This window comes from Nyctereutes procyonoides, unplaced genomic scaffold (genome assembly GCF_905146905.1).
Source record: "Nyctereutes procyonoides isolate TBG_1078 unplaced genomic scaffold, NYPRO_anot_genome, whole genome shotgun sequence".
Lineage (NCBI taxonomy): Eukaryota > Metazoa > Chordata > Mammalia > Carnivora > Canidae > Nyctereutes > Nyctereutes procyonoides.
Genome location: NW_026575126.1, coordinates 18406998 through 18429393, shown reverse-complemented (window position 1 = coordinate 18429393; position 22396 = coordinate 18406998). Strand labels below are relative to the sequence as shown.

At 37.6% G+C, this 22396-nt stretch overlaps 1 protein-coding gene across 1 annotated transcript; it reads left to right on the top strand.

Annotated features, from left to right (window-relative positions):
- The first annotated feature begins 3590 nt into the window (after positions 1-3590).
- On the top strand, positions 3591-22270 carry GBP5 (guanylate binding protein 5). Its single transcript, XM_055341375.1, has 11 exons — positions 3591-3671; positions 6785-6993; positions 7508-7635; positions 15839-15948; positions 16206-16402; positions 16746-16988; positions 18048-18328; positions 19138-19350; positions 20116-20218; positions 20500-20681; positions 21311-22270. Exons 2-11 carry the CDS (start codon positions 6804-6806, stop codon positions 21425-21427), a joined length of 1764 nt encoding a protein of 587 aa, XP_055197350.1. The 5' UTR covers positions 3591-3671; positions 6785-6803; the 3' UTR covers positions 21428-22270.
- Positions 22271-22396: the final 126 nt, after the last annotated feature.

The following is a 22396-nucleotide window of genomic DNA, read 5'->3' as shown; positions in this document are numbered from 1 at the left end:
TGATTTGTTTTCATGGGATCCTGTTATACATACAGTATATGTATCCTATATATCCTATGTATATATACAGTGGAATGTTACTAAGCTGTAAAAAAAAGAATGAAATCTTGTCATTTGCAACAACATGGATGGAGCTAGAGAGTATAATGCTAAGTGAAATAAGTAAAACCAATACCATACAATTTCATTCATATGTGGAATTTAAAAACAACACAAATGAGTAAAGGAAAAAGAAAAAAAGAGAAAAACTAAGAAACAGACTCTAAATGATAGAGAACAAACTGATGGTTACCTAAGCAGAGGTGGATGGGAAGATAGGGGAAATAGGTGATGGGGATTAAGATGGACACTTGTCATGAGCACTGGGTGATTTATGGAATTGTCATATGACTATATTGTATACCTGAAACTAATATAACACCATATGGTGGTTAATTTTTTTTTTTATTAGAGAGAGAGAGACAAAGACAGCAAGTATGAGCCAGGGGGAAGGGTAGGTGAAGAGGATCTCATGCAGACTCCACACCGAGTGCAGAGCCCAACACAGGGCTCCATCCCATGACCCTGAAATCATGACCTGAGCTGAAATCAAGTGTATGACACTTAACTGACTGTGCCACTCAGGTGCCCCCTATAACACTGTATGTTACTTATACTGGAATTAAAATAAAAATTTAATACAAAAAGCAAGAAAGGGGTACCTGGGTGATTCAGTCAATTAAGCATTTGACTCTTGATTTTGGCTCAGATTATGATCTCAGGGTTGTGAGTTCAAGCCCCATGTCAGGCTCTATGCTGGGCAGGGAGCCTCTTTAAGATTCTCTCTCTGTCCCTCTGCTTCTCCCCCATCCCCTTCTCTCTTCTTCCCATTAAAAAAAAAAAAGGCAAGAAAGAATCAGCAAACTCAAAGATAGGGCAGTGGAATTCATCCAATCGAGGAGCAAAAAGAAAAAAAGAAAAAGTATGAAGATAGTTTAAGGAACTTATAGGATAATAGCAAGCTGACCAATATTTGCTCTGTAGGGATCCCAGAAGGAGAAAAGAAAGACAAAGGAGCAGAAAACTTGAGGAAATAATGGTTGAATAGTTCCCTAACATGATGTAGAAAACAGACCCTCAAATCCAAAAATCTATACAGTTCCAAATAAAATGAATCCAAGAAGACTCATAAGACACATTATAATTAGTGAAAAGTTAAAGACAAGGAGAGAATCTTAAACCCAGCAAGGGAAAACTACTTGTTAGGGAACAATTTTTGCAGTACCACCAGGAGATCTTTCAGTTAAAAAGTATGAAAGTATGAAGTTAAAACTCAGTTAAAACTTTGCAAGAGAGACGGAGTGGCAAGATATATTTAAGATATATGCAGGAAAAAACTACCAACTGAGAATACTCTAGCCAATAAAGTTGTCCTTGAGAATTTAAGAAGATGAAGATATTTTAGACAAGCAAAAGCTGAAGGAATTCATCACCATTAAATGTTAAGGGTGCTTCTTTTAAGCTGAAACCAAAAAAAGCAATAATTAATAACAGGAAAACACATGAAAGTATAAATCTCAGGTAAAGATTAAGGTAAATATATAGTTAAATTCAGAATAAACTAAGTCGCTCATAAATCTAATATAAAAATTAAAAGAAGTGGTAAAAACAGATAACTACACTTATTTATTAATGGATAGAAAGATAAAAATGTATAAACTGTTGTGTCAAAAACATAAAATGTTTTAGGTGTAGGGAGTAAAAATATAGAGCTTTAGAATGCATTCAAACTTATTTTCAACTTAAAATATACTGTTATTACTCTGTTTTAAGTACTCACAAGGCAAAAACCCATAGTAGGGGCAAAAAGATAAAAAGATAAAGAATTTCTAAGCACACCATTACAAGAAAAATCATCAAGGGCAGCCCGGTGGTTCAGCAGTTTAGCACCTTCAGTCCAGGGCCTGATCCTGGAGACCCAGGATCGAGTCCCACATCGGGCTCCCTGCATGGAGCCTGCTTCTCCCTCTGCCTGTGTCTCTGCCTCTCTCTCTCTCTCTCTCTCTCTCTGTGTGTGTGTGTGTGTTTCTCGAATAAAAAAAATAAAATATTTAAAAAAATCAAGTCACAAAGGAAGAATGTGAGAGAAGCAAGAGAAGAAATGTGTGAAGATGGTCAAAAGGTGTAAGCTTTCAGTTACGAGATAAATAAACATTGTGATTAGAGTTAGCAATACTGTACTGTACCCTGCTATGAGAGTAGATCTTAAAAGTTCTCATTATAAGAAAACAAAATCTGTAACAATGTGTGGTGATAGATGTTAACTAAACCCACTGTGGTAATCATTTCAGGATATACACATATATCAAATCATTATGTTGTACACTTAAAACTAATACAATGTTATATGTTGATAATATCTTAATAATAAGAAAAAGACCTTAGAGTACTTTTTATTATTAATATTTTGGGCAGTTGACAGTTGTAGCTAAAGCTAAGTCATGAAGCTCTGAAAAATGTGCCAATACTATTAGACAATGGTTGAAAATAAGGAAGACAAACCCCCAAAATATTTACATGCTTGGGAAAACAGATTTAGGGAGATGGGGGAAGCAGTAGATTGTATTTATCTAGACTTAACTATCCTTATAGAGATTATGATGTGCTTGTTTGTTTTTTGCTTGTCTTTAAATGCTGCAGTATATAGTAGGTATTCAAAGGGTTTGGTTTGAGTATTTGCCTGACTTGTGAAAGATACACTTACAAAAAACTATCGACCCAGTAATGACTGATCATTTTTCAAGTTATTTAAACCTTGTCAGCATTTATCTCCTTAGGAAGTTAATTTTCTTTCACTGAAATTATACAGCAATTTATTTTGTGTGTTGTAGAATGGCTGTGTCCTAAGGCACCTAAGTGACCCAGTTGATTGAGCACCAACTCTTGAATTTGGCTCAGGTTAGATCTTGGGATCGAGCCCTCATATCTGGCTCTGTGCTCCAGAGGGAGTCTGCTTGGATTCTCTCTCTCCCTCTCCCTTTGCCCCTCCCCAGCTGCTGTGTGCTCTCCTTATAAAATAAATGAATAAATCTTAGAAGAAGGGGGGGGGGAGAGGAGGCAGAGGCAGAGGAGGAGGGCTTCCTTAAAAATAAACAGAAAAGGCACATTCACAAAACTCAGGCATACTTTGGGGTTATATTCACTATGACTGTAGACCTATTATGGTTCCTCACAGCTCTGAGGACCAGGCTTACAGTAGGAAAAAAAAAAAAACCCACAACTGATCTCAATCTCAAAGAAGCAATCTCAAAAATTGCAAAAACAGTCTCTTCCACTAACAACATGCAGTTTCTAATAATTCAGGCCCAACATCCAGCCCATTCACCAGGAAATACTCAGGAAATTACTGTTGAAGTGACTAGTCCCTGAGATTGTCTTGTGGTTTCAGTTTCTATATGTATGAGGTTTTGAAGACTCTTTCTACTTTTGGTTGGTATTTCATATTCTAATCCTTTGCTCTCTGATGGTCTGGGGGAGGGGGTGGTAGTAAGAAATTCCCAGAATTGTGAAAAGCAAAGATATCAGAAATCAACACACTTAAGAAGGACAAAGAGCTCTTAGCACCTTCTCAGGGAAGCAGCTTTCTTACCAGCTCTGAAGGATCTCTGCTACTGATCTTGCAGTTATATAAGGTAAGACTAGGGCAGGAGTGGAAAAGATTTACAAGGGTCAGAATGTTTTTAAAACTTTCTATCCAGGATAGGATGCAGCCAAGCCTGATGTGGACATTAGACACCTTTAAAGACTAAATTGTGATGTTACAAGACAGGTAGCAGAATTTTTCTTTTAATTTTTAAAAAATATTTTATTCATTTATTCATGAGAGACACAAACACACACAGAGAAAGACAGAGAGAGAGAGAGAGAGAGAGAGAGAGAGAGAGAGGCAGAGACACAGGCAGAGGGAGAAGCAGGCTCCATGCAGGGAGCCTGATGTGGGACTCGATCCTGGGTCTCCAGGATCGCGCCCTGGGCCGAAGGCGGCACCAAATCGCTGAGCCACCCAGGGATCCCCAGAATTAACTGAGCCCCAGATACATTTGGTTACTGCTGAATCAGACACAAGCATGTGTGGAGGAATAAACTGACAGCCTGAAATGTCCTAACACTGTTTTTCTTCCTTTGCCACCTTGAGATCCTTTCTTTTTGATAAAACCTAATTAAGTTATTTCAAACTGCAGTCTGATAGTCTGAAGAACTGCGACTGAATAATTTTTATGAGAAAGAGCAATGAATGAGATGTAAGTAGCTTGCTAACATTGTTAAAAACAGAAAAAGAAAAAAATTGAAACTCAGAATGAACAGTGCAGAGGGTCATTGAAAGCAGCTATATACTTTTAGTCATAGTCTTATTTTTTTTAAGGTGGGTTTCTTCCTTTAGAAATAGCACTGGATTGAGGTGCCAGGGTGGCTCAGTTGGTTAAGCATCTGTCTTTGGCTCAGGTCATGATCTCCAGCTTCTCAGAACGAGCCCCACATCAAGCTTCTTGCTCAACAGGGACTGTTTCTCTCTCTCTCTCTCTCTCCTTCTGCCCCTTCCCACTGCTCATTCTCTTTCTCTCTCTCTCTCTCTAATAAATAAAATCTTTTTTTAAAAAATAACCCTGGATTAATTAATTTTGATTTCCTGGAACACACTCATTCCTTAAGGCTTTTTGTGCTGGATTCTGTTTCTATTCTATTGTCTCTACTATTATGAATCATTTAATTCCAGTTGCCCAACTTGGCCCATCAATACTGTCTGGCAATTTTGTTTGCCCCTTAGAGCTTATACCTATAAACTGAGCTGAGAATGGCAGAGCAACAGTTAGTTATATGTGGGTGTGTTCATATCACAACTGCAAAGATGTTTTCAAGATTGGGCTCTCCGAAAAGAATTAAAGATGTCACCTAGATAACATTTGGGGGCAATGCGTAAAATACTTCTATTAACATAAATACACATATTAACATAAATACTTCTATTAACATAAATGTTATTCCTTAGGAGGTCTGAAAATTCAGACCGATTAGTTCCTCCTGTTAATGACATCATCCCAAAGTACAAGAGTTTGTAAGCCTCCAATATCTGCAAATAGATTTGGATTGTGTATGTTGTTTTTCTAGCTAATTGTAGATCATCACTGCCAGTTCCCCGTACCTTTGTAATCTAAAAATGATTATGACCCCTGCTTTATACAAATCAAGCAACCAGAAATCTACAAATGTATGGAACTGATACTGCAATAGAGATGCATTAGAATGGAAAGAGAATTAGCATTTGAGTCTGTAAAATCATGGAATCTCTCTGTGGGTTCAGGTTGGCCTGGGCATTTCCTGGCTCCCATGTCCATGGTGCTGTGCCATTTGTGCCATCCTTTGCAAAGGATCATTTATGAACTGCTCTTAAGCAGTTTGTTTTCATTTGTCACCTGAATAATCTCCAATGCATTAGCTATGAGGAAGAGGGAAGAATGGGTTTTTATAATTTTTTTTTTAATTTTTATTTATTTATGATAGTCACACACACACACACACAGAGAGAGAGAGAGGCAGAGACACAGGCAGAGGGAGAAGCAGGCTCCATGCACCAGGAGCCCGACGTGGGACTCGATCCCGGGTCTCCAGGATCGCACCCTGGGCCAAAGGCAGGCGCCAAACCGCTGCACCACCCAGGGATCCCGGGTTTTTATAATTTTTAAAAAACAGTTTTTATTGCTGGCTAATAAAGGAATCCATAACTCTTCATTGTAAGTTTTTAATGAAAGAAAAATTCAAGCAGATGTTGGATTTTTAGCTTCTGTAGTAAATAATCACTCCTAAAATGGAAGAAAGTTGCTCTTCATAAGGCAGAAAAGCAAACACTTGCTTGAGTCTCAGCCTAAAAATGCTTTATCAGGAACTCTATAGGAATTGATGCTCAGAAGTCAATAGTCAAGTATTATTTAAGAAGGCATTTTCACTCGCTCCCTCGTTCATAAAACAATCATGCACTGAAGTTTTGACTGAAGAAAGCACTACTATACCTATACAAAAAAATTCCTTAAAAGTAGGTATAAGGGGCACTTGGGTGACTCAGTTGGTTAAGCATCCCAACTCTTGGTTTCAGCTCTGGTCATGATCTCAGGGTCATGAGATCAAACCCCACATCCAGCTCCATGCTAGGTGTAGAGCCTGCTTGAGACTCTCTTTCTCCCTCTCCCTCTGCCCCTCCCTGGTTTGTGCTCTCTCTCTCTCTTTCTCTTTAAAAAAAAAGGAATAAAAAGAAATAAATTTGTTTTTTTTTAAAGTAAAAAATTATGATTTGTTAGATTATGCTACATAATGACCTGGTGGGATTTAGTATAATACAGTTTGACTGGACATAGCCCTACATGAGACAGAAGCAAGTTGATAAAGGGTAAAAGCAAGAAGTGTAATATAACAAATAATGTTTATAAAGATTCAGTCTGAGGATTTAGGGAGGTAAAAACTAGAGATTACAAGCAAGCCAAAAACCAAAGAGAGTCAGATTTTAAATTAGCAGTAGGTAAAACTCAGGAAATCGATTTCCTTATGCCCAACAAATATTTAAAGACCAGTGGGGTAGCCTATAATAGGGCGTAGAGCTTATTTTACTATGACCATCTTTGCTCTCCATTTTTCAAAATTTCTTCAAGAATTTAGGGAATGTTGGAAAGTAATATGTCCCCAAGTCCAGAAAGCAAAATGACTTTTTCTTCTATAAGACTAGAAATTTCAACCTATCTCATCTCTTCCCTTGCAGACAAAGTCACACCCTAGACATGACGCCAAAGATCTACATGCCAGCCCCAGTGTGCCTCATTGAGAACAATGGAGGGCAACTTCTGGCTAATCAGGAAGCTTTGGAGATCCTGTCAGCCACTAGGAATCCTCTTGTGGTGGTGGCTATTGTGGGCCTCTACCGAACAGGCAAATCCTACCTGATGAACAAGCTGGCTGGGAAGAACAAGGGTGAGTGGCACCAACAAAGCTCTGCTCAGTCCCTTCTGCTCACCCACACTGCCAGCACTGAGTGCAGTGAGGCATGGAGAGAAAGTTAGAGCCTGGGAGGAATACTGAAAGTTAATGTTTGGGCCACAGGTGGCTAATTATCTTTTGGAAACAAAGGCAGAGGTCTATTCATGACACGTCACCTCCTTTTCCTCTCTTAGTTTCTCCCTGGAAAAAGCATATTTTCCAATCATAAGGAGTAAAACATCAATAAAATAATTTCTATATATGTAATTACAAACTATTAAATGTTTAGTAGTGTGACATTCTTGTAAAAAGGAAAAATATCAAACTTCTAAACTCTGGTATTTGAGACTCTCATTTTTCCAATCCTCTATTCTAATTCAGATCAGTACTGGTTATACTTTTTGATGTGTCTTCATCTTACATCCCTTAAACCCTAGCTCAGTTGTCAAGAAGGTGTCTAACTTCCAGATCCCCTCCTCTGTTACTACCTCTCCCTTCCCCCTTGCAGGCTTCTCTATTGGATCCACAGTGCAGTCTCACACCAAGGGTATCTGGATGTGGTGTGTGCCTCATCCCAAAAAGCCGAACCACACTCTAGTTCTTCTTGACACGGAGGGTCTAGGAGATGTAGAGAAGGTAAGGAACAAAAATACCTTTAGATTCCTCTGAACATTCTTTACGAAGGGAGGTTTTTTGTTTTTCTAAATTTGTACTTCTACTTGATAGAGTATAACTTTTCCCCCCTTTCTATTTTTCATAGTTGAAATTTGGAAATCTGAGATGAGAAAAATATATTTATAAGCCAGAATCATGACTGGAACAAGACACTAACATAGAGCTAGGCAGTTAACTGAAATCCAGAAAAGATGGTACAAATCAAAGCACTGTCACGAGTCTGATCCTGCAGAAAAGAGTAATTAGTAGTGAGTTCTGGGTCAGAGGACCTTGGGTTAAAATAAGGCCCTGGCACTTGTAGCTCTCTGACCTTGACATGCAAATCTCCTCAAATCTTTTACTTCCCTTTTGGCCTTATCCAACTTAGCATTTGGACAGTAGACATGTGGGCTTTTTCCACTTTTATATTGATATTTAACAACCAGCTAACTGTGTGGGAGTTAGGGGAAAGATTTGATTTGTAACACTTGCCAGTTTTTTAAATATTCTCATTAAAGCTGATTCCAAGCTTCCAAAGTGAAGTCACTAAACTCTGGGTTCAGAAGAGATGTGTACAGTCAGCTCCTGTAAGCTGGTATGAGTTGGCTCTAGCATACAATGGAAATTTTCCCTTTCAGTTCTCTCTCTTTTTTTTTTAAAGATTTTATTTATTCATGAGAGATGGGGTAGAGAGAGAGAGAGAGAGAGAGAGAGAGAGGCAGAGACACAGGCAGGGAGGCCACTCCCTCCCTGCAGGGAGCCTGATGTGGGACTCTATCCCAGGACTCCAGGATCACGCCCTGGGCCAAAGGCAGGCACCAAACTGCTGAGCCACCCAGGGATCCCCACTTCTCTTGTTTTTTGTTTCCATTTTGCTTTTTGGTTTGCCACAAAGTCAAGATGGTTAACTCATTTTGTGCTTTAGTTTCTTCATCTGTAACATGAAAACAGTAGTTATAAGCATATCTCATGGCACTGTTTTGAGTATTAGACAAAATCAGTAATGTGAATTGTCCTGTGTATAATAACTAGTCAATAAAGTAAATATATGTATTATGTGTATAGGCCAAATTTGTTTTACACAATTGAAGATCTTGATTTTTCCCTTTATTCCCTTTATTTAATTCCAGTATAATTAATGTACAGTGTTATATCATTTTCAGGGTATCATATAGCAATTCAACAATTCTACACATTATTCAGTGCTTGTCACTGTAAATGTACTCTTAATCCCCTTCACCTATTTCATCCATCCACCCTCCCCATAATCAGTTTGGTCTCTATAGTTAAGAGACCAAAATTTTTTAATTTTAATTTTTGTTTGTTTTGTCTCTTAAATTCCACATATGAGTAAAATCACAGGGTATCTGTCTTTCTCTATCTGACTTGTTTCATTTTGCATTATACCCTCTAGATCCATGTTGTTGCAAATGGCAAGAACTCATTTTTCTATGAATGAGTAATATTCGTGTGTGTGTGTGTGTGTGTGTGTGTATTTTTTTTTTCTTCATCCATTCATCAATTGGGTTGCTTCCATATTTTGGCTATTGTAAATAATGTTGCAATAAACATAGGGATGCATGCATCTTTTTGAATTAGTGTTTTTGTACTCTTTGGGTAAATTCCCAGTAGTGGAATCACTGGATCATACGGCAGTTCTATTTTTAATTTTCTGAGGAAACTCCACCCTGTTTTCCACAGTGGCTGCAACAGTTTGCATTTCCACCAAAGTGCACAAGTGTTCCTTTTTCTCCACATCCTTACCAACAATTATTGTTTTTTGTGTTTTTGATGAAAATATTGATTTTAAGTACTCTGGTTACCTCCACTAACTTTGACTATCCATTCCAAATACCTAACTAGTTATAAGAAAAACTGGTGAGGGAGGAGGAGTTAAGAAGGCAGGGAAGTAGGAGGACCCTAAGCTTGTCTTATCCCTCAAACACGGCCAGATAGTTATTAAATTAGTCTGAACACCCAAGAAGTCAATCAGAAGTCTGAGAGAACAAAAACTGCACATATACAAGTAGAAAAGCCTTTGGAAGTGCAGAAAGTCTTCAGGGAGCAAACGGTGCCACCTATTGAAGGCCAGAGCTGCTTACGCCAAGCCCCACCCCCATGCCCCTGGAGAAGTATTTCCACAGAAACGTATCAGCCTGAGAATCAGCGCAGCAGGTCCCTCCCCCAGAAGACCAGCACAGACAACTAGCTTGTAACAAATTTATTGATCATAGAGTGCTGCAAAGCTTCAGTTCTAGGAGAAACAGGACTGAGCTTCCTGTTTACTTTTATTCTTTATTTCTTTTAAATATATTATTTTTTCATTTAATTTCCTATATTTCCAAATCTTTTATTAATTTTTACTATTAACTTTAATTTTTAATACTTTTCATACATGTTTTTGATTTTTTTCTTTCATTTTATCTTACCTTATTTTTTAAATTTTATGATCTAGATTCTTTTAACAAACAGATCAAAACACACCCAGGGTCTAGTGGGTTTTTGGTTTTCTTGCTTTGTGTTTCTGTTTTTGGTTTTGTATGTTTTTAGTTGCTGGTGTTGTTCCTTTTCTCTCTTTCTTATTTTCTTTTCTGGGAAAAATGACGAGACAGAGGAATTCACTCCAAAAGAAAGAACATGAGGTGGAACTCACTGCCAGGGATTTCATCAATGTAGAATTAAGTAAATTATATCTTAACTAGAATTTAAAACAACAACTATAAGGATACTAGCTGGGCTTGAAAAAAGCATAGAAAACACTAGAGGATCCTTCATTATAAAGATAAAAGAACTAAAATCTTGTCACACAAAAATTTAAAATATTATAACTAAGATGTAAACACAAATGAAGGCCATAAAAATGAGGATGGATGAAGCAGATGAATGAATCAGCGATATAGAAGATAAAATTATAGAAAATAATGAAGCCAAAAAGAAGAGGGAAAGAAAGTAATGGACCGTGAAAGTAGATGTAGGGAACTCAGCAACTTAGTAAAATGTAGTAACATTCCTATCATAGGAGTCCCAGGAGATAAAGAGAGATATAAAGGGGCAGAAGGTTTATTTGAATAAATTCTAGCTGAAAACTTCCCAAATCTGGGGAAGGGCACAGACATCAAAATCCAAGAAGCACAGAGAACTCCCATTAAATTCAATAAAAGCCCACCATCAGAAAGGCATAACACAGTCAAATTCACAAAGTACACAGACAAGGAAAGAATCCTGAAAGCAACAAGGGAAAAAAAGTCCTTAACCTACAAGGGAAGACAGATCAGGTTCTCAGCAGATCCATCCAGAGAGACTTGGCAGGCCAGAAAGGAGTGAAAGGAATTATTCAACATGTTGAATGGGAAAAAATATGCAGCAAAGCATTCTTCATCCAGCAAGCTCTTAGTCAAAAGAGGAGAAAGAGTTTTCCAGACAAAAAATAAAGGGGTTCATGGCCAGTCCTGCAAGAATTTTTTTAAAAGATTTTATTTATTCATGAGAGCCACAAAGAGAATGGCAGAGATATACGCTCTGAATTCATTCTCTCAATAATCACTCTGAATGTAAATGTAAAAACTGCTCCAGTCAAAAGACATAATGTATCAGAATGGATTGAAAAATATGATCCATCTATATGGTACCTACAAGAGACTCATTTTAGACCTAAAGTCACCTACAGGTTGAAAGTGAAGGGACTGAGATCCCTGGGTGACTCAGTGGTTTGGCACCTGCTTTCGGCCCAGGGCGTGATCCGGGAGACCCAGGATTGAGTCCCACATCGGGCTCCCTGCATGCAGCCTGCTTCTCCCTCTGCTTGTGTATCTGCCTCTCTCTCTCTCTCTCTCTCTCTCTCTTTTTCTCTTTCCATCTCTCTCATGAATAAATAAAATATTTTTTAAAAAATTGAAAGTGAAGGGATAGAGAACCATCTACCATGCTAACAGATGTCAAAAGAAAAAGTAGCCATACTTATAGCAGACCTAGATTTTTAAACAAAGAGCAAGAGATGAAGGAGGCTTTTTATCATAATTAAGGGGTCTATCTATCAAGAAGATCTAACAATTGGAAATATTTATGCCCCCGATGTGAGAAAACCCAGATATATAAATTAATTAATAACATACATAAAGAAACTCACTGATGATAATATAATAACGGTAAGGGACTTTAACATCCCAATTACAGCAAGGGACACATCATCTAAGCAGAAAACCAACAAGGAAACAATGGTGTTGAAGAACACACTGGGCAAGACAGACTTAACAGATATATCCAGAATTGTTACCTTAAAGCAACAGAGTACACACTCTTCTCTAGTGCACCTCAAACATTCTCTAGAGGAGATCACACACTGGGTCACAAATCAGCCCTCCACAAGTACAAAACGATTGAGATCATGCCATGCATATTTTCAGACCACAATGCTAGGAAACTAGAAGCCAACCACAGGAAAAAATTTGGCAAGACCTCAAATACATGCAGGTTAAAGAACATCCTACTAAAGAATGAATGGGTTAATAAGGAAATTAAAGAAGAATTTAAAATATATATAGGAAAAATTGAAAAAGAGAGCACAAGAGCCCAAAACCTTTGGGATGCAGCAAAGGCACGCTTAAGAGGGAAATATGTTACAGCACAGGCCTACCTCAAGAAGCAAGAAGAGTCTCAAATATACAACCTAACCTTACACCCAAAGGACTAGAAAAGGAACAGCAAATAAAGCCTAAGGCCAGCAGAAGAACAGAAATACTAAAGATGAGAGCAGAAATCAATGGATAGAAAACACTAGGAGAACAGATTAATGAAACTAAGAGCTGGTTCTTCAGAAGAATTAATGAAATTGATAATCCACTCTAAGACTTATCCAAAGAGAGAGAGAGAGAGAAAAGACCCAAATAGATAAAATCACAAATGATAGGGGAGAGATCACAACCAGCACCACAGAAATATAGACAATTATGAGAGAATACTATGAAAAATCACAGGCCAACAAACCGGGCAATCTGGAAGAAATGGACAAATTCCTAGAAACTTACAAACTACCAAAACTGAAACAGAAAGAAATAGAAAATTTGAACAGACCCATAACCAGCAAAGAAATTGAATCAGTAATCAACAACCTCCCAACAAACAAAAGTCCTGGGCTGGATGATTTCCCAGGGGAACTCCACAGACATTTAAAGAAGAGTTAATACCTATTCTTCCCAAAACATTCCATAAAGGTGGAAATGGAAGGAAAACTTCCAAATTCATTCTATGAAGCCAGCATTACTTTAGTTCCAAAACCAGACAAAGACCCCACTAAAAAGGGGAATTACAGGCCAAATATCCCTGATGAACACGGATGTACAAATTCTCAAAAAAATACTAGCCAATGGAATCCAACAGTATATTAAAAGAGTTATTCACCATGATCAAGTGGGATGTATTCCCCGGCTACAGGGCTGGTTCGTTATTCCCAAATCAATCAACATGATACACCACATTAATAAAAGAGAGGATAGGAAACATATGATCCTCTCAATAGATGCAGAAAAAGCATCTGACAAAATATAGCATCCATGCTTGATAAAAACCCTCAACAGAGCAGGGATAGAGAGAACATACCTCAACATCATAAGAGCCATATATGAAAGACCCACAGCTAATATCATCCTCAGTGGGGAAAAGCTAAGAACCTTTCCCCTGTGGTCAGGAATAAGACAAGGATGTCTACTCTCACCATCACTATTTAACAGAGTACCGGAAGTCTTAGCCTCAGCAATTAGAAAACACAAAGAAATAAAAGGCATCTGAATCAGCAAGGAAGAAGTCAAACTTTCTCTATTTGCAGACAATCTGATACTCTGTAGGAACCCTGAAGGACTGCACCAAAAAATTGCTAGAAGTCATCCATGAGCTCAGCAAAGTAGCAGGATCTGAAATCAATGTGCAGAAATAGGTTGCATTTCTATGCACCAATAACAAAGAAGTAGAAAAAGTAGAAAAGAAGTAGAAAAAGGAAACCAAAGAATCAATCTGCTTTGCCATTGCATCAAAAACAATAAGATGCTTAGGAATAAATCTAACTAAAGAACCAAAAGATCTGTACTCTGAAAATCATAGACCACTTATGAGAGAAATTGAAGAGGACATAAAGAAATGGAAAAAGCATTCCATATTCATGGATTAGAACAACATTGTTTGTTGCAATCTATACATTTAATGCAATTCCCATTGAAATACTACCAGCATTCTTCATTGAGCTAGAAGAAACAATCCTAAAATTTATATGGAACTACAAAAGACTCCAAATAGCCAAAGCAATCCCAAAAAAAGAAAAAAACTGGAGGCATCATGATTCCAGATTTCAAGCTACTTCAAAGCTACAATTATCAAGACAATATGGTATTAGCACAAAAACAGACACAGAAATCAATGAAACAGAAGAGAGATCCTAGAAATGGGCCACAACTATATGATAAACTAATCTTCAACAAAGCAGAAAAGAATAGCCAATGGAAAAAAGTCTCTTCAACAGATGGTATTGGGAAAACTGGGCAGCAACATGTAGAAAAATGAAACTAGGCCATTTACTTATACCATACACAAAAATGAGTTGTTGAAAATGGATGAAACATCTTAATATGAGACAGGAAACCATCAAAATTCAAGAGGAGAACATAGGCAGAAACCTCCTTGATCTTGGCCATATCAATTTCTTACTAGACACATTACCAGAAACAAGGGAAACAAAAGCAAAAATGCATTATTGGGACTTTGTCAAGATAAAAAGCTTCTGCACACTGAAGGAAACAATCAACAAAACTAAAAGATAGCTTTCTGAATGGGAGATGATATCTGCAAACAAGGTATCTGATAAAGGATTAATATCTAAGATCTACAACAAACTTACCAAATTCAACATTTCAAACACAAATAACCCAGTTAAGAAATGGGCAGAAGCCATGAACAGATACTTTTCCAAAAAGACATTTAGGTCGCTAACAGACACATGAAAAGATGCTCATCATCACTCATCATTAGGGAAAAACAAATCCAAACCATGATGAGATATAATCTCACACCTGTCAGAATGGCTAAAATTAACAGCACAAGAAACAATAGGTGTTGGTAAGGATGTAGAGAAAGGGGAACCCTCTTGCACTGTTGAGGCGAATGCAAACTGGTGCAGCCACTCTGGAGAACAGTATGGAGGTTCCTCAAAGTGTTAAAAATAGAGGTACTCTATGATTCAGCAATTGCATCACTAGGTATTTATCCAAAGGATACAAAAATATAGATTCAAAGGGATACATGCACCCTGATGTTTATAGCAACATTATCAACCATAGCCAAACTATGGAGAGAGCCCAAATGGCAACCAATGAATGGTTAAAGAAGATGTGGTATAGGAATGCCTGGGTGGCTCAGTGGTTGAGCATCTGCCTTTGGCTCAGGGTGTGATCCCAGGGTCCTAGGATAAAGTCCCCTGTCGGGCTCCCCACAGGCAGCCTGCTTCTCCCTCTGCCTATGTCTCTGCCTCTCTATGTCTCTCATGAATAAATAAATTTCTTTAAAAAAGAAGGTATGGCATATATACATACACACACACACATATATACATACACACACACACAATGGAGTGTTTCTCAACCATCAAAATGAGTGAAGTCTTGCCATTTGCAATGACATTGATGGAGCTAGACTGTATTATGCTAAATGAAAGAAGTCAGAGAAAGATAAATACCATATGATCTCACTCATATATGGAATTTAAGAAAGAGAACAAATTAACACGTGGGAAGGGGAAAAGAAAAAAGAGAGAGAAAGAAACAAGCCATAAGAGAATCTTAATGATAGAGAACAAACTAAGGGTTGGTGGAGGGAGGTGGATGGGAGATGGGCTAGACAGATGATGGGTATTAAGATGTTTATGTAAGTGATGAATCACTGAATTCTATTCCAAAACCAATATTGTCCTGTATATTAACTATTAAATTTAAATTAAAATAATAATAAAATAGTTTAAAAAAGAAAAACTGGTGAGTTAACAGTATATGATTCTATATAAATTTATCAATGTTAACAGAACTTTGAATAGTAATGTTTCTCATAATCATTTTTGTTTATCTTGCTTAACGTAAGTCAAGGGCCTATTTTTAATGATTGGTCATCTAAGAATACCATGAGACATGACTTAAATTTGTTCTTTTAGGGTGACAAGAACAATGATGCCCAGATCTTTGCATTGGCAATACTATTGAGTAGTACCTTTGTATACAATACTATGAACAAAATTGATCAGAAGGCTATTGACCTATTGCAGTATCCTTATGTGGTCCAAGATGGCACTGGAGCCAGAGAGAACTCTATTTACCAGCTGTGTTTGTGAGTTTGTGAATCAAGCACGAAAATGAAAAAATATAAAGTACTAAAGGTACGAAAGAGAGTCCTTAAATTTATAGATCAAATGAGGAGTTAAGACCCAAAGGGAAAATAAATGTATAGGGAGACATGGAATTAAATATATATGGGCTTAGATGAAGTCCTATTTCCATCAGTTTTCCTTAACTGCATCCCAGCTATGTTACAGAACTGTCGAACCTGCTCAGGAAAGTATCCTCACCTGATCTTGAAGGGGTTGAAGATGCAACTAACCTTCAGAGCTTCTGTCCAGACTTTGTGTGGACTCTGAGAGATTTCTTTCTAACCCTGGAAATAGATGGGCAAGACATCACAGCAGATGAATACTTGGAGAATTCCCTAAGGCTAAAGCAAGGTAGCTGGACTTGAGTTTTAAAAGAGAGAAGAGTACTAAGAGAAATTATATCTCATGTGTAGGTGGTTAAATTAATAGTTTCATATATTTACTCACCTTGCTAAACTACCAAATAAATATTCGTTTATAGTAAACTAATAGACTCAATATTAAATTGTATTAATCCCCTGTTCTTGGAGCAAATTCTTTTTTCCTTTCCTTGATTAGTTACCTTTCAGCTTTTTGCTTAGAGTCTGTGAAGATGTAGTAAAATAACATCAGGTGGAAGCACATTTATTTGAGGAGAATAAGTTAACTCGAATGCTAATCTTATGCTAAATGAGTCCTATTTTTCTTTCCCCAGGCACTAATGAAAGTGTTAAAAACTTTAATTTGCCCCGTCTATGTATAAAAGAATTCTTTCCAATAAGGAAATGCTTTATCTTTGACTCTCCCACTCACCGGAAGAAGCTTGCCCAGCTTGAGACGATGCCTGACGATGAGCTGGATCCTGAATTCATGCAACAAGTGGCAGGGTTCTGTTCCCACATCTTCAACCATTCCAACACTAAAACTCTTCCAGGAGGTATCAAGGTCAATGGACCCTGTGAGTACCCTTTTTAGAATTCTTCAATTCAACACAAAGAATGGGGCACTGTCCTAAGTTTCTCCTTCCACTGTCAATGTTGAAAATGCGTAGTCAATTATACCAAGAAAATCATGTGTATCATATTTATTAAAATCCAGTAAGTACCAAAAATATTTCTAGTGCTTTTTAAAGTAATATCTCCAAAGTAGGATAAAATAGAAGTGTAACCTGAGAAAAAGGTCAAGTTAAAAAAGTTATCCCCATAAATGGTCCACCACTGAACTAGATAACCCATGCCATGGGTTGGCATCACTTGTTCAACCAATATAGTAGATACTAATTATATGTCACAGTTTTTGAGAGACACGAAATGAGGAATACATATATATTCTCTGTAAAAATGAAGTGAGTTCATACAAACATTAAACAGAGGCCCAGGTTATCTAAAACCCTAAAAGAAATCCAGCAGACTTCTAGGTCCAGTTTCAACTAGAGTCTCTATCTCTCAGAAGTTTGTAAATTATTACTGCATTCAAGAAGGAAGTTGAGTGCAAACAAAAGTATGCAAAGGACAAGAAAGACAAACAGGTAAGTTTCAACAAAGAATAAAGGAGACCTGGTCTAATGAACACTCGCTTTCTGCTTTTCCAGAACAGGATAATGCTCATGCCAGCTTTATATACCGAAGTGAAAGATGAAAGGGCATTCTGAAGGGAAAAGAAACCTGAGGAAGAGGGAAAAAAAGGGGAGAGTAAGAGGCAAAAGGCCTATAGCATTCTAATCAAACAAATATGCCTAACTTTGCATAACCATTTGCTTATTTCTCAATGAGAAAAGGATGAAATGTGGATGATCACATACATCTTGAGTTTTCCCCTTTGAATACTTTCTTTTCCCAAAGAAAGATCTTGCTTTAGGTCATACCGTTTCCCAGAGGACCTTATTTGGGCCACTGGCACCGTGTGCAGAAAGCTGAAAAAGTGCAGGCGATGCACTGTGAAATTAACATTCACAGAATCACCCAGTTTAGAGCATGCCCTCTTTCTTGAAAATAACACAAGCATCTCTTCTGTGAAGATCTAAAGAGCCTCGTGCTGACGTACATTAATGCCATCAGCCGTGGGGATCTGCCCTGCATGGAGAACTCAGTCTTGACCTTGGCCCAGATCAAGAACTCAGCAGCAGTGAAAAAGGCCATTGACCACTATGACCACCAGATGAGCCAGAAGGTGCAGCTGCCCACGGAAACTGTCCATGAGTTGCTGGACTTGCATAGGGAAAGTGAAAGAGAGGCCACAGAAGTCTTCATGAAGAACTCTTTCAAGGATATGGACCAAAAGTTTCAGAAGGAATTAGAGGTAATAATCTTTTTTTTTTCTCTAGTTCATGAGGCTTATGACCAATAAGAGACAAAGTTGCATTTTATTGCTATGAAAGGCAAAATGGGGACTGAAGAGGGAAACACAATCCTCACTAGACTGGAAAATAATGATTACCACTTATGTGATCAAGATATCACTTATTCTGAAAAAAAAAGAAAAAGAAAAAAGAAAAAAAAAAACAAGCAAACGTGTCACTACCCTGGACCCTATAGATTCTGAAACTTTCACACATACACAACTCACCTTACCATGTTACAACCATGAACTAATTTTTTTAAGTAATCTTATTCCTTAAAGCATTATATTCACAAAGTATTCATTAACTTTCCTTTTTTATTAATCAAGCATGCAGAATTGCCAAATGAGTCTACTAAAAGATCATGTCTCCAGGTTTGATAGCATACACTACATCACTCTGGCCAGTTACTGCATACCCTATACTCACTGGGAATCCCAGGCCCAGTGTCGCACTAAAACCAGGAAGTTGAAAAATAGTAGGTTGCATTTAAAATTACAGCATGAGGCTAAAGATGTGTGGTCTAAAGATGACATCTGAAGCAGAAATTGCAAAAGAAAGAGGTTTCAGGGAATTTCAAACCCAAAAGCAAAGTAATTTTTCTACAGTATATCATCTTTGGAATTTTTCTAGGCTTGGTGGGAAGGATATAGTCTTACTTGTAGTCCTCTAGTTTCTATAAAAAATACAAAGATTATTTTTGAGAACCATTTCTAGAAATTATGAAGTGTTGCTAACATCTTCTCCATGGACCTCTGTCCCTCTGAAGACTCTTCTAGAAGTAAAAAAGGATGACTTATATAAACAGAACATGGAGGCATCATCATTCCGTTGCTCAGTTTTACTTCGGGCTATTTTTGGTCCTCTGGAAAATGATGTGAGGCAGGGCATTTATTCAAAGCCAGGAGGACATCATCTCCTCGTTCAGAAGACAGAAGAGTTGAAAGCAAAGTATTATCAGGAGCCCAGGAAAGGAATGCAGGTATTCCAAATTTTATCTATTAATCACAGAAATTGTTAAGGGGCTTCTTTAAAAAACCAATGAGTACAGGAAGAGTATTTATAACCTAATGATAGCTGTGGAATTAAACCAAACAATATCACCATAATCACCTGACTTTTATGGCTATTATGAACATTCATTATAATGAAGGAACTTTCTTGGTTACATGGCACAGGATCCCAATAATTGAAGCTAACGTAAGAAAGAATGATAATTCACTGCCTTATATAAACTAAAAGCAAAATGTTTAAATGCTATTGCAAGTATAGCTATGTTCAAGAGTTCAAACAATATCATAAATTTTACCCCTTCCTTCTTTTTCCAGTTTTCACTGCAGCTTTTTGTTCTCTTTTCCTCACTATTGATTTCATTCTCAGGCAGGCTCAACCCACAGGGTGGGAGAATGACACCAACAGCTCCAAGCTTAATTAGTCTTTTGTGCTCCCAGTCTCAGTATAGAGAATATTTCCCAGCATCCCTATCAGTCTTTCAAACACCCAGGCTGCAGTCTTTCCCCACCTGTACCCAAATTCTCTGCATCTGGTAGCCTTGGGTGCTCTGATTGGCCAGCCCAGAGCTTTGCAGCCACCCTTGTCACAGAAGAGGTTTAATTGGCAGTTTTACCAAGGACAGGGCTGAGCACTTCCAAGAAGGACAAGATCTAGGGATGAAAAAGAAATAAAGGTTTATAACATTCTTAATCCCCATTTCCTACTCCTAACTTCATGTTTTTGGGGTCCCTAGGCTGAAAGAGCTCTACAGGAATATTTACAGTCCAGACAGTCTACAACCGATGCCATCCTACAAATAGACTTGGCTCTCACAGTGAGGCAAAAGGAGATAGAAGGTGAGAAGAAAATGGAGGGGATGCAAGATAGACCTTTCTACACATTTTAATGAATTTCATCTGCTTCACCTGTGATCTGTAAACCAGAGCAAGAATGGGAAAGATGATTTCTAGTTCCTCAGGCTGAATCTGAACAGGGCATGTGCTGTCAGCTGCAATATGGTTTCCTGGGAGGGAGACAGTTCCAGGGAGTTTTCTTTATGAGGCAGTAGCAATAACAAGAGTGGGGAACAGAAGGAAGAGGCTCCTTAATCCTAGAGGGTTGTCATTTTCTTCCTCAGAGGCAAATAGGAAAGCACAGGCTGCGAAGATTGTAGCACAAAGGTTGGAGACAATTCAAAGGCAGAAACAGCAAATGATGATGCAAAGGGAGCGGCTCTATCAGGAACAAATAAGACAGATACAAATATTCAGAGAATACCAGTTGCAACAACAGCAGAGGGCCCTGGAACGTCGATTCCAGGTATGCATCAATTATTTCATCTCAGGATTTTAACCATATCTCTCCTCCCTGTATTGATGAGGGCATGAAGCAGTGACAAGGCAGAGAGGCAGCACAGTACTGCAGCTCAGGTCAAGGACTCTGGAGTCAGATGTCCTGGGTATGAATCCCAGCTCTACCTCCTACTAAATACATGGTTTGAACAACCTATCTATCCCCTCTATGCCTTGGTTTCCTCTTGTGGAAAATGGGGACCATAATTATGCCCATTTTATAGGGTTATTTTGATAATTAAATAAGAACATTTGTGTTTAGAATTGTGTTTGTTCTAGAATAAGCACTAAAATGTGTTAAATAAAAGCCCAGGACCTTTCTATCCCCTAGCAATTTTTATTGTTATCTTGTTCATTGCTCTAGATAGTCTTCTTTGGTTATGATAACCTTATTAAATTAATTTACCTTTTTCTATCTATGAAAGAAGCCAAGAATGAGAAATGCACATGAATGGAAAAGAAGAATTCTGTGACTGTCTTTTGTTACTTACTGACAGGTTAAAATAAACAAAGAAGTCAATGATTTGGGTTTCCCCCCACAAGTGATATAGACATTACTTTCTGCTAAGCTCTCCTGTTTTATTTATCATTCTTTAGGAAGAGGCTGAAAATCTCAATAGGGAAATCGAAACTGAACGCAGAAGCCTTCAAAATGAAATCCAGGATCTCCAGAGGAATGTTGTCTCATTGGATGATACATGCATCTTACTCTAAAGAGCTAAATATCAGAACAAACTTTTCTTGTTCACTTTTGCTAAAGACACAAAAGTTTGAGAAATTATAGAAACTGGAACAATCACCACTTAAATAAACTTCATAATTCTTGTTTCAAACTTTTGTACAGTTCTAAAATTATAAAGCTTGTAATTAGTATAATGTACATTTCAGTAATTCTGTAATAAGGATTTTTATCACTATCCTTATTTAGGGTGATACTGGGTTGGTTCCATCAGGGGAAACTGTCTTATAACCCAATTCCATCCCTCCAATTTTCTATTTTGGATTGAGGGTATTAGGAGTGGCCAAAGGGGTGATATCCACAATGAACAAAGTCAAGTACAATTTGGCCAAAGTCATGGGCTCAAATGGGCATCATGCTTGCCAAGTGGTCTTGTGCTGGATGCCATCAGAGGAAGGCACCAATAGTAAAGACAATTAACCTCGTGGAAACAATGTATGGTTCTCTTGTGTATGGACACTGCTCAGTTTATTGCCAATGATGTGACTCCTGGATACAGTTAGTATATGGTCTGCTTAGATTCTAAGCTGAAAAAAAAAAACAAACCCCACAAAACAACAACAACAACAAAAACATGGTAATGAAATAAGGGTACTCCAGATGGTGGAAAGAACTACCAGCATAGAAACTATATCATAGACTGCGGGCTAAATAAGACTTTTCCTTGTTCATTCTCAAAAAGGGCATAACTTAAACAGGATATTTTATATTATGAAGCAATTTATATTGGACTTAATAACTGTGTCACATGTTTATAATCCTTCAAAGCTTGTAAATAAATGGTATAAGGAATGCTGGATAAGGTGCCAAAAAGTTTGATGGGGATCATTTAATTTTATACTTGCTTTAGTGCCAAAGCTAAATGATCTTAATTCTTTGCAATTATATATAAAAGCATACTATTTTTTCCTAAAATTATGGTTTAAATACATTTGTACATATTT